The 13,911-nt window shown below is 27.7% G+C and overlaps 1 protein-coding gene and 1 long non-coding RNA gene across 3 annotated transcripts in view; one reads left to right on the top strand and one right to left on the bottom strand.

Annotated features, from left to right (window-relative positions):
• Nucleotides 1-13,911, top strand: part of LOC129958040 (rho GTPase-activating protein 15-like) — a 44,329-nt gene that overhangs the window by 1,725 nt on the left and 28,693 nt on the right. The window contains exons 2-4 of the mRNA XM_056070192.1: nucleotides 2,013-2,612; nucleotides 5,867-6,070; nucleotides 7,683-7,922. Coding sequence (XP_055926167.1) covers nucleotides 2,076-2,612; nucleotides 5,867-6,070; nucleotides 7,683-7,922 — 981 coding nt within the window. The 5' untranslated portion in view covers nucleotides 2,013-2,075. The remainder of the gene's footprint in view (nucleotides 1-2,012; nucleotides 2,613-5,866; nucleotides 6,071-7,682; nucleotides 7,923-13,911) is intronic.
• The window catches only part of LOC129958042 (uncharacterized), a 43,072-nt gene that overhangs the window by 23,101 nt on the left and 6,060 nt on the right, over nucleotides 1-13,911 (bottom strand). Inside the window, exon 2 of one of the 2 annotated variants that reach the window (XR_008783108.1) lies at nucleotides 719-804. The exons of the other annotated variant lie outside the window; for it this stretch is intronic. This is a non-coding gene — a long non-coding RNA (uncharacterized LOC129958042). The remainder of the gene's footprint in view (nucleotides 1-718; nucleotides 805-13,911) is intronic. 2 annotated transcript variants of the gene reach the window in all.

Raw genomic sequence — 13,911 nt, 5'->3', positions numbered from 1 at the left:
TAAGATTTTCATAGTTACATATAATATTACAAACTTTAGAGTATGATTTATATTTGAGATGTTTTAACTCTAATGTCATTTATATAGTGACAAATATACTCTTTGGACTGTGAATAATTTTTATCATTATTTTACTATGTTTTCACACAGTTTAAGGATTATATTTTTTATATATCATATAATTGTTGAAATCATTTTTATTTTGTTCTTCAGCAAAAATTCATTTTCAGAAAATTAATTATTTGAGGCTTCTGAATTAAAATTGATAGTACAAAAGTTTTTTTTTTTTTAATTAAGATTGAAATAATTTATTTATTGATAATTTACTGATTTCTTTAAACTGAAGTTTTAAAAAACAACTAACAAAAGCTGACTTTGAATCTAATAGAAAATATAATATAATTTGTAAAATAGTTATATTTAAATAATTCTAATACATTCTTATGAAACAAAGGAAATACTTTAGTTTTTTTACATCATGAAGAATTTTTTTACAAATTTATTTTAATTTCTTTATTAGAAAAGTAAATTAAATAAAAATTAGTATTGCAGCATAATTTATTGAGCTGCAATTATTGTGATGTGTATATATGATACTTAACATTCTAAATTTGATTTTTTTTTTCTTCTACATAGGATCAAAAATTGTAGTTTTTTTTAATAAAAAAATATCTATTAGTTGACATAGAAAATTATATTCTGAACCATTCTTTCAAACCTGTTTGTGAATTCCATAAATCCAAATATCTTTCATTATTTTCAGCATATGTCTAAACTCTGACAGAAATCTTGCTTGGGAGATATCTGAAAAAATATGTAAGAAATTCATATTAAAAATTTAAATGATTCTAATCATAATTCATAAAATCATGTACATATGATGCCGATTTAGAATATGCAGCCAAACTGCTATCTAGATGATTTAAAAGAGATCTAATTCAATGTGAGGGTGAGTCAACTTTGCACAGGAACATAGACATGCCATGTATACATGTTGTGAAGAATATTGTTTGATATAAGTTAATTGGTTGATTCCAGCCATAACTGTAATGAAAGTAATGTAGTGTTTTCCTGTATTGATAAGAGGATGGTTATTCATTTAATAGATGGGATGCTGATATAAAAGATGAATAGTGGTGTACTTATATCATAAAATATTTTCGAACAAATGCCTGACCTCTTTGTACTTTAGATTTTGTGAAACTGGATTTCTAGAATTCTTTCTCAATAAGTACTGATTGTAAAGATTCATTATTACATAACCATTTCATACAAATATGTAAAGCACCAAGACATCTCTGCTCATCTTTGTCCATTAAATGTTCTATACATTAATGGCATCTTTGCTGTCTTTACATTGCTAAAACCTACATACTACCTTTTTTACTGCTTTGATTAAAATAAAATGACTGCAATTGCTTAGTGTTCTTAAGCTGGCAGACATCATTCTTATCATGCACTGATGGTATTTTAATCTATACATTTGTGTGTGGAACTCTTGTTATGTGCCATCTACTCGTAAAGTTAGTTGAGTCTTTTGCAAATTTTCCTGTATATTGTATAACATTTTCTATCTAGGATGCTATATAATAAATGATGAAAGCTTATTGATACAGATAAGTATTAATTATATTTACTTAACCCATATTTAATTTATCTGCTAATCCTGAAAGACCAAAATATTATGAAAAAATCATGAATACAGATTTTAATCACAAAAACAATTACCGTTTTTTTTTTAATTCTTAATTTTTTTATTTCAAAGAATTGTCTTATAATTTTCTGCTTAAAAAATAAATCATTTTGTGTTTCTGGATAAACTATTGAAGGGGGTTTTATTATTTAAATTCATTTTGCTACAATTTGATGTATTGCACTGCGGAAAAGTAATTTGTATACAAGTTTATCTAACTTTTTAGTTATTTATATTTGATTATCTTACATTAAAAAAACTTTTAATATTTTAATTCAGTGCTGCATGCTTTATAATGTATCTCATATTTCTGTTTTAGATTTGCATTTTTAAAAAGATGTGAAACAAGAAATGGCTAAATTTGAAAAGTGAAAAATATCTCATGATGTCTGATGTATATGTACAAGTGCTGTATGATTTTCATTATCATACGGAGGATGGAGATGAAGTTAAAATGAAAGCTGGTGAAGAACTGTTACTTCTAAAAAAATCAAATGAAAATTGGTGGCAAGTTATACGAGATTCGGATAATCGTCCATTTTATGCCCCTTCAAATTATTTGAGCATCATAGGGTTGAATTGTAAAGATTCTTTTGAATCAACTGATGTCAATTCTAATATATCCTGTAATGACTCAACTGCTGGTGACAACCAGAATAACATACCTTTAAAATCTAAGTGTATTATTGAAGTTCAGAAAAATGTTAATAAATTAAGTAAATCAGTCACTGATAATTTATGCATTAAGCAGGTTACTGATGCCCTTTCATTTAAAAATCCCCTTTGTGAAAATGAGTTTTTGGATGACCAAAGAGATGTTGACATTGATCAGAAACAAGTGCCTCTTACTAATGAAATGCCTTCTAAAATAGAATATGATAGTGAAAACTCAAAACTGTGTGATAATTCTTTTTTACAAGTAAGTATTTATATCATATTTTAAAATCTTATTATTTATTTTAATTCAAGAAAACATAAAATCAATACAAAATTTATATCTCAACTTTTCCTTGGCATGCAGCCACTGGCATAATTTGACAATTCAGGGTGTTTGTTTATGACAATTGTTTGTAACGGTGTACTTAAAAAATTAAACTCATCACTATCTCTAATTATAAAAATGCTTCATTTTTTTATGTAATTATAGCACTCCATATCAAGGCTCTCTAAGATCATGGAGACCTTGTAATTTTTCTTTTCTATAATTTTGCTATAGCTGTCGTTTCTGAACAATTTTAGTATCTGCCTGTCTATTGTTTCTAATTTATTTAATAAATGGAAATAATTTGCTAAATTAAAGTTTTTAAAAACTATAATATGTGAAACTTCTTTGTAATATCATATAAATTTTAATCAGAGTTTTCAGTAAATATATGTAAATTTTTCTTGAGGTTTACAAAATATTTTGTTTGTGTGTTCATTAAAAAATATTGCTAATAATAATATGTCTGAGGAAAAAACTATTTATCTTGATTAAAAAAAAAAAAAAGAAACTTTAGTTATAACACATAATTTAGTGAGATAGAGAAGATGGAATTTTGTATCATGTTTATGAATAATTTATATTTTTGTTGATTAATAAATTATTTGTAATAGTATAATGTAATTAATGACTTATCTATTATGGTATAATATAGTTGTTTAAAGTTTCACTCTGTTCAGTTTAATATCCATAATTCCCAAAATTTCAGTTTTTATTTCAGCATGCAATTGATTTTGAAAAGATTCTTCGTATAGTTTATAGTGCACAATTTCATCATTTTCTCAAGTGATGAGTACCTGTCTATGTTTAATTCTTTAACTTAAAAAAAAAAAAAAAAAACATTTGGAAGCTTAAATATTGTAAATATTAATTCTGTTTTGTCATTTAGTGCATTAACAGTTGAGACAGACATGATTTGAGCTTTCATCTAGTCGGGTTAGTATTTTGTGAGGTATATGCTTACAGTTAAGAAATGGTCAATGTAAGTACATGTTTTAGCCAGGTGTAATGTGCAAAAAAGTAGTGCAATCTGTTAAAAGATGATTTTTGAGAACTATTTTATTTAGATATCATATAAACATGATTGCAACTACTTTATCCCCTGAAAATAGGAGCAAAAAGACAAAGCTGCATTGCTTATGATAATATTTATTTTGAAGCACAGTGACAGATATATGAAGTGAAATAATATTTTATTTTTGTATAATTTCAGTATTAGATGAATGTATCTTTAAAGGAATTGATTAAAAATTTCAGATAAAAATAGATCTAAAATAAGTTTTAAAGTTGAGAAATCTACTATTGGAATGTATTAACACTGCTGAAATGTTGTTCTCAAAAATCAAAAGAGAAAAGATTTGATTGGGTAAACAGGAGCATTCTGAAGAATCAATAGGCTGAGTTTGTACTGACTGAGACTTTACAATTCATTTTTATCTTTAAATAGAAATAATGGGAACAATGGAATTTAAGGTGAACAGAAATAAAATGTTAAATTGCTGCTCTTAGTGAAATTATTTAGTAACATGTGTTTATAAAAGTAAATTAAAGTATTTGTTTAAGATATACATATAATGTAATTTATAAAGTGTTAGAGTAGTTTCGATAACAGTTTCTTCTATTGTCTATAACCTTTCAACTTGCTTATCTTCTCTTACTTTTCATAATAACTCATTTCATTACCAAAATCTCTCTTGTACCATTTTAATTTATAACCTTATAGTTAATTTGTAGATGAAAATTTATTATTTTATCTATTGAGGGAATTAGTGAAATAGCAAGTAGTACTCTGGACTTGACATAATTTTTTAAATTTTAATCATCATTAGTGTCTATTCAAATAAAACAGTGCCTGTGGTTTGGTATTATTTTATCTCCCTTTCACCATAATTTTCTTTAAAACGTAGCATAAATGCAGTTACATTTTATATTCATATCACCTGCTAAGACTTGCACTCAGGGCATCTATATCCCATTCCTCCTCCCCCCCCCCACCTTCAGTTACTATGTCATTGAAATGAATCAACATTTCAGCTTCAAGACAGAAATTATCTCTTAATTCTCAAAGATGTAACCCTCTTTTTTAATTACTTAGTTATCTTTAAAAATATTTTTACAAAATGAATATGAATATAATTCAAGGGTAAGGGGGAAAAAAACATCGTATTTAAAATCATTCATACTATTGAAAAATATTTTGTACAGAAAATAAATCAAAGTTTTAAATAAATAAAAATGTATTGGAACATTATTCATATAAGAAAGTATGCAAGGTAGAATATCCCTGTCTATGTTTTCTGTAATTTTATTTTGATAGGCAAAGATGTGTGGTCTTTGTTACACCTATCACAATTGTAAACTTTAATACGGTTGATAGCAGTGTATTTTACGAGAGAAATATAATAAATATTAAATAAAACATTATCTTTTCTGCATTTAATACATTATTTTTGGTTCTTCAGAATCTGCTTCCCACATTAGCTTAAAATTTATTACTAATTATATAAAAAATTATTTCTATTATCATTTATTTAAAACATTATGAAAGAATATTAATTTGTGCAGATTTTTTCTGGAAGCTTGCTTAAGATGTAAATACTGAAAAGAGAAATAAAGTTCTAAGTTTACTGAACATCTGTGAGTACTCACTTGCTCTTATGCTTTTAGAGCTATTGCTAGCCCTGAAAATTTTACCTGAATTTGTAATTTAGAACATTATCATCTACAGAAAAAGATCAGTTTATACAATTTGCATTAATCAGATTTTGGAATTGTTGACTGTTCCTGAATATTCTAATTAGCAATGCCTTTTTCATATGTCTCTAAAATACTTTTATATGCAGATTTTAGCCATTTTTATTGAAAAATATCAGTGATCAAAACTTGCATTTTTATTATGTAATTATTCAGAATATGTAGCTAAAAAATGCTTGCTTTGCCTGTTGATTAATCAAAAAATGTTGAGGATTATAAACTGCTAATAGAAATGTTAATATTATTCAAGTTATGTTTTATTTGATATTTAGAAAATTACTCAAACACTTAGAATTGAAACGATTATTTTAATTCTTATATCTATATTAACATGTTCAGATGCTGGTTATTCCAAAGTGTTTGGAACTATCCAATAAAATTTCCTCCGTGCCATAATTTTTGCATGCTTCATTAATTTTCTTTTACCTTTTTTATAGGATTCGATGTCTCCAATATATGTGAACATTCCGGTTTCATTTGGACGGCTTCCTCCAAGCCCAAAACCAGATCAAAAACCACTTCGGAAACTAACAAATGATTGGTTTGAATATGTTGAAGAAGAAAGTGGTCGTAAATATTATTACCACTCTCCATCTGGGAAAGTTACTTGGAAACCACCACGCCGTCGTGAAAATATGCAGGTAATTATTCATTTTTTAATAATAAATGCTTATTTTATTATGAATCATTTTTTATAATTATGAAGTAAGTAAAAACTTTTTGGAAAAAATAATGCATATGCTAGTTTTGAAAGATTAACTGAAGTAAACTTAAAAATTGTTTAATTTTTTGCTAGCTGTCTTTGGTTTATTATTTGGATTATATTATTATTGGAATTATTATTTATTTGGAATCTTAGCAATACTAAAGCAATCTTAGCAATCTGAATCAATAATCTTAGCAATCCGAATCAATAATCTTAGCAATATTAAAGTTCTAAAATGAGCCAAACAGTTATTTAAAGTTTGTTTTACATTACTTGATGGTATGAAAAAAGTGAAAATTGAAATATAAATAAGAATGGTTTATCTGAAGAAAAAAGTGGTCATGAATATTATCATTCTCCATCTAGGGAAAGTTACCTGGAGAGATAGTAAAATGATAAATAATTATATTAACATGGTGGAATGGCCTGATTTAATGGGGAAAGGAAAACCTAGTATATGATATATTCATCGATTTGTGTTTGTGTGAATCAGATGAAAGAATACTAAGATGTTTTGATTTATAGTTTCAAATAACAGAAAATGAAACTATATAATAAAAAATAATGCAATCAAAAGAAATAAATAGCAAATAATTAAAAGAATGCTCAAACTGCAATTTTCCAAATATTAAAATTTGCTTTGAGAAAAATTTAATGTCATCATTTCTTGATCATAATGTCTAACAATAACAAAAGAATTTTGTATAATAGTTACTGAGAATTAAAGAAAAATCAAAATATTATGATTAAAAAGCAAGATTAAATAAAAATTTCTGTTGTAACATTTAAAAGGAATTAATCCCTTGGTTGAGAAATTCTTGAGAGAGTGGGGCATAATGTTCGTTAGTTAGTTGTCAAAGATTAAATTGAGTCCAAGGCAGGAATCTTTTTCCAGTGTAATACATCAATAGATGCATAAAAATCTCTTTTGAGCAACTTTATGAAGTACAGCAGTTGAAAGTATTACAGAAAAGCATCCAAATTTCTAATTAATTAAAATTTTAAAAAAATTAATATGTAGTGCATATAATTGCCACCTCAAAATGTTTGTGCCAAATCTAAGTTTAGTAGCTTGTCCTGTAGAGTACCAACAAACACATATTTCTTTGTTATTGTTAGATATTTGATTATAATGCCCTATTTATTTAGAATTAATCATTTTAATTATGTCAGTGGCAATTAAAACTTTTATCTTTTTTTTGTGTGTAGAGAGATGTTTTTAAAACTGGTATTACTAAGTGCTGAGATTTTAGTTCTTTTTTAGAACAGCATTTGACTGTTCTTTGTAGTAATATTATCATATATATTTGCAAATAATACTCAATTTGCAAATTTCAAATGATGAAAAATAGAATATCAGAATAAAACTGATTAAGGTCCGATAAACCAGGTTGATTAAATAGAATCTTAACAAAATAATAATAATAATAATAATTATATCCAAGTTTTCAAAGCTTGCTACACAGTTTTGTTAAAAGCTTTGATTATTAATTTTATAAATTACAATATTTTCACACTTTATTTATCATTACTTTATCTCATTTCAGTCAACACCTTTAAACAGTGAGCCCAGCAGTCCTAAGTCTAACAGCTCTCTAAACACTGTTCCGGATCCTCCTCCTAAACAGTTAAAACCCAAATTAAAGAAACTTGCTCATAGTAGCAATGAGAGCTTGGAATCTCAATCATCTCCATGTATGTTCACTATCCTCCCCCCTGGTTGGAGTCAAGAATCTGATTCATCTAGTGGAGCCATTTATTACCATCATGATTTGTCTAAAAAGAAAGTGAGTGCTTTAGAGATCCGTATTTTAGTTATTAGTAATTTGAAAGTTCTTGGAAACTTTATTTTTTTTTAATAAAATTATTGACTTTTAATGATTTTTTATTACTATTTCTGTGTGACTAATACTATATGAAGGATTAAACTTTTCACCTGACTGTAAAACTTCAAAAATTTGAATGCATTTGGAATAAAGTGCAGAAACAGGTTATATATTAGATTTTGTAAGGTTAATACTGTGTGCATCTTTAAAAAAAAAGTTCTCTTTACTTGAATCACTGCTTGCATAAACCACATGAGTTAATGATATCTACTTTCTTAAAGCTTAAGGCTTTAAAAAAAACTCTTTTAATCTAATTCTTAAAAAAAACCCTCTTAATTTTTAAATCAAGCAATAAATTGAGTTGATTGCCTAATTGATTTTATGTACCTTCCTTGTGAATGTATTTGATCCATTAAACTCTTTTATGTGAAAATGATTAGGAAGCATCCTTTATAATTTAAAAATGGCATAAAGAGGATTTCACTTCGAAAAAAGAAGAAACATGCTCTTCCAACTTCTACATTTTTTTTGAAATCAGTGATTCAATTATTGTAATATCAATGTTTTTAGATATTTTATTTTCTTTAACACTCATTATATATTTTTCAAAATAAAAATTGTTATTAATTGACATCAGTTTAAGAAAATTGCTCTTGCATTTATTATAATCATGCCTATTTTACTGAATAGATTTATTGTTTTGTCTTTTTTAATTAGACGGAATGTAATATGATCACATGTTTTATTTTAATTTATACAGGGGGTACAAAAAAGTGGAACAAATATTTCTTTCCCTAAATATTGCACACCTAGACATCTGCTTCCAGTTACAAAGTTTTATAAAATGAAATTGGCAATTATGTGAAAACAGTTTGACTTCTGTGGAGACAGATTATAAAATGTTTAAAAAAAATATTTTTTATATGGACCCCATATTATAAAATTGTCAGTTAATTTTTTTTATATTCATCTATGTATACATACTGTTATCTATAAAATTTGCAGATATATGCATCTTTTAAAATTTACAGGGGCTTATCACAAATTAAATGGAAATCTTTATTACAGCAATGCAAATTTATTCTATAAAATACCTTTTATATTGTCAATAATTGAAATATTTGTCAAATAATACATCTTCCATCTATCATACCTTGAAGGAAATATGCTGATCATATTGTTGGTTGCTTTGATTGGTCAACAAATGCAGCACCAATTTTATAAAGAAGGGAATAAGAATTTGTGAAATTGAACCTTTAAAGTATTTAAGCGAAGTAGTAGATTACATCAAAAGAAAATAAAACTCTTGCTAGCAATTATGTATGTGACATTAATATTAATGCCATGCACATAATTAATTCTTTACTAACATTATTTAACTTTCCAAAAGAATGACATATTTTTGTAACAAGGAACGTTTTGAAATGTTGGATATTTATATTCTGTATAATTATAATGCTGGCATAATTGCAGAAAATTACAAACGTCGTTTTCCGAATTCCCGATCATGTATTTGCAGAATCTTTACTTCCCATGGAAAATGAAGCATTATATAAGATATAAAGAAAATGACATTTTAGCTTATTTATTTTTCAAGATACTGTCATGCTAGTGTAAAAGCTGTCAGTTGAGAAATCACGATTCCAAAAACGGCTGTGCAGAAAACATTTCAACATAATCACTGTCACCTATATAGCATTCGTAGACTCCATGAACAACTACAGCCATTTCAGATTAGCGCCTAGAATTTTACATTCTGTCATCATGTTAGGTGTATCATCTCTCTCTTCAGGAATGTAATTTGGACAGACGAATGTCGCTTTAATTGAAATGGTAGCATCAGTTACCAAAACAGTTACTTTCGGAATAATAAAATCCATTCCTATAATAAGTCAGTCAATTTTGTATTAGTAAGTGATGTAGCATTTTCAGAAACTCTTTGGTTGGTCTTGTTTTGCATATCAATCTATTCTGAATAGACTGATATATTCAGTTAGTCTGAACTCTTTGATGTTTCACCGTACATCTGCAAATATAATGATAATTAGTTCGTGTTTCTCTGTGTCGCGCCTCTACTGTAAGATAATGATTAGATGTGAGATTTCTTAGTTCATGGTTTGGATTAGAAGAATCTGTTGAAATTCCTCCTAAATCACTTGATTTGATGTCTCTTGACTTTTATTAAGATCTGTAACACAACTACACATTTCCTACGCAACACAACATCCTGCAACACATTTCACTATATAACACATCATCTATAGATGCAGCAGAACTTTGTTGACTAATTCAACAAACATGCATTGATGTACAACTGAGGCACTGGATTGCATGTTTCAAATTGTCGTTAGAAGAATGCGTCAAAAGTGAACAAGTTCCATTAATGAACATGATTTTCAATTAAAGAATTATCTGACCATTTTTAAAAATTAATATTATTAAATGCATTGTTATTTTTTATTCTGCCCTTTTAATAAGCTTTTGTAATTTGTATATTATCTCTGAAATCTATAGAAGGAAACCATGCTCAGAAACCAGTCTGATGTATGGAAAAACGGGCTAAGTTAATTAATTTGCCTGTTAATATTCAAACAAATTTTACAGACAGAAGCATGAAAATTTTTGTCCTTGTAGATGAGTCCAAGGGAAACATTTTACTTGTTGACCTTTTGCTTTGAGGGTTACATAAAAATTTAATTTTATAATACTTTATTATCAATCTCTATAAAAGCCAAAATGGTTTTCATACACTTCTGTACTTTATTTATTTGATGAAAATTTGCAATTGAAAATATGATGTATTGCAATTTTTATGAAAATCAATACTTGTTCCAATTTTTTTGGGATACAATATATACACATATTATTAATCAGTACTGTATATTCACATATATTTCCAATACAATAGATGAACTATAATTCAGTTGCAAGTTATTATTAATTAAAATTCTTTTTATTGTAATTATATATTTTAATATTTCAAAGGAAACAGAAACCCTAAATTTTTATAGAATGGATCAATGAAATTTTGCTAACTCATGTTACAGTGGAACCTCGATTAACGAGCATAATTCATTCCCGAATTTTAATCTTAATGCGAAACACATTAAGCGAAACAATTCTTTTTTCCCAAAGGAATTTATGTAAAAATAGGACAATGCGTTCCATTCCGAAAAAAATATTGGAGCAAATTTATAATAATGTAATTTTTTATTTATTTATGCTGCATTTTTTTTTTTTTACAAGAAAACTCTCTAAAAACATTTGTCTTTGGGTACGCTTCGATATTTAGCAAAAATGAGAGACAATATCGTTAAATGAATTTGTAGCGCGCATAGCAACTTTCTTATCAAGGTTATGCTTCTCAACATAAGGTACTATACTTCCGTATGCTTTCAGCATATCCCTTATTTCATTGGAAGAGTGTTGCTCTTTTGAGTCTATTATTTCTTCCTCATCTGACCAAATATCTTCCGAGCTTTTTGTTTTGATACAGAATGCAGCTCTATAAGCTCATCGGTAGTTCTGGCTGTCTTCTTCCTTTCACCACTAACTCAACGACACCGTTGCTTTCCACCTCTAGTCTCATAAACTTGGCCAGAAACAAAATCAAATCAATTAAGGCTCCACAAGGACTTGCTCAAACTCCTCGGAGTCGCGTTCAACAACGCATTCCAGCTAATAATTTTTCCATGTAAATACAAGGTTTGTCTTCAAACAAGCGCTCAACACAGACTAATACAAGCCAAGCCAATCCTCCTCGCCACTCGTTCTTCGAAACATCGCTCTTTGAACGACTCAGTTTTTTACATTTTATTTTGCTTGTTATGGAGTTTTGATTGTACTAACTTATATTAAAAAATAGAGAATTGTAGAAGAATGCTGCGCAGAATTTTCATAATATAGCCATTGTTAATGTTACAAGTCATAATTTTCAATTAAGAATTTGCTTTGAACAGGGTTGCCATGCCACCGGAAGAACTTAGAAAACCGGGAAAACGAAGGAAATTTAAAAATCGTCTAAAAAAACCGGGAAAATGCATTCAAATTAAAAATTTTTTATATAAACCGCGAATAAACAAGGAATGTAAAGTTTTAGTTATTTTTTTTTATCTAAAAAATGCCGAATAAAAGATTGTAGTCATTGCCTCCAAAAACGAAACAGCACCATTCGCTATTGTGTAATTCGAAAACTCACCCTTTTTCTACTCTCCCCCCCCCCCTTTTTTTTCTGTGTAGATCAGTCCAGTCTCGATTTGCTCGACAGTTGGTCTTTTTCCATGAGATTGTAGCATGGGCGAGACTTCTGTAACTGCGTGAAAGAATGGAATAAATTTCTCTGGCGGGAACATTTCATTCTGTGGAAGCAGCGCGGTAGGGTTTCGTCTACCATATTTGAGTTTATTAAATGATAGTTTATTATTTGAGAAATTGGGAACTTATTGAAAGTAGATTAGAGAATTTTTTTTAAACAATGAGCTGCTCAAAATCCTCATTTAATCCTCAATCCTGATTTTGCTGAAGGAGTTCTAATAGTTCCGCAAAATCCATTTGTTGCGTACTGCTCGCTTTGTAAAAAGTTAATAGGTCTAAGCAATGTGGGAAAGTAGGTACTTGGTAGGCAAACATACAAGACTGCCTGCCAAAGTTATCATTGATGTTAGATAAAAAGAACACAAGAAAAGATTACATGTCAAATCTGAAAACGTCAAATTGAATGTCAGACCTATTTCGAGAACAAATCATTTAAAGCTGAATTTTTATGGACATTAAACTGTTTGCGTCACATTTGTCCTTTAATGCATTCAATGATATATCGGATATATTTTCACTGAAAGTGAAATAGCTGAAAAATGTACGTCAGGCCTACAAAAATGTCGCACCTTATTTGTTAGGGATAAATTCCGTGAAACTGATGGCTGAAAAAATCTGTAGAAGTTGATGAAATTGGTGCCCGAATGCATCAATTGATGAAAATTAATAAATAAAAAAAGTAATCTTGCTTTGTAATGTTTTTTGCTCAGTAATGATGAAAATATTTTTATCATGCTAACAAAAATGTTTTGTTTTATTTCACTCGAGTCCTTAATTTTGTGTGATTTACTGTTGAAGAACATGAGAGATTATATATATATATATATATATATATATATATATATATATATATATAATCTCCCTTAATGTATTAATTTTATCTTTCTAAATTCTAGATAATAAATAAAGATAATTTGTTTTTTATGTAAATATAAACCATCTATTAATATGCTATTATTTCAAATAGTGTTAAATTATTGCTTCCTTTCCTTGCTTTTTCCACTCCTTAAAATCGCATTGCATTATAACTCACACATGAGTGCTATTCACGCATTTTCTCTTACAGGAAAAAAACAGGGATTTTTTTTTTCTATATTTGAGTGGCAACCCTGAATAAATATGAAATATGATTTATATGATGCACATGAAGTACTGTGATATAAAACAACAATAAAATGCAAAAATCTCACATCTGAATTTAATGATCTGAAAGGTAGAATTTTGAAAGATAAATGAAATCAAGTTTTAGATATTATCAAGAAGTCTTTGTACTTTTTGAAACATTTCTGTAAAACTTTGAAGATAAATTTTTTTTAAATTAAATTTTCTTCATATGGAAGTAGAACAAAGATTAAAATCAAACTTGTTGTGTTAATATTTTGATCTTAGCGCTCTAAAAAATTAAAAGAATATTCAAAATTTTGCTTGATTCTGAATATATAAGGACCGTCCAAATAAAAGTGGCACTGCAGTCTGTTTGATAAATGGTTTAATGGTATTAATATAAATTTATAAGCAAAGGAAGAAAATAATACAAACGTAACAAATAGACTAGACAAAGTCATCTTGTAGGCTGAAACAAGTGTATCAGTGGTCCACGAGATAATAAATACCCTGGGTGTAGAAGTACGGAGGT

This window comes from Argiope bruennichi, chromosome X1 (assembly GCF_947563725.1).
Source record: "Argiope bruennichi chromosome X1, qqArgBrue1.1, whole genome shotgun sequence".
Taxonomy (NCBI): Eukaryota; Metazoa; Arthropoda; class Arachnida; order Araneae; family Araneidae; genus Argiope; species Argiope bruennichi.
This window is presented reverse-complemented; position numbering and strand designations above follow the sequence as displayed.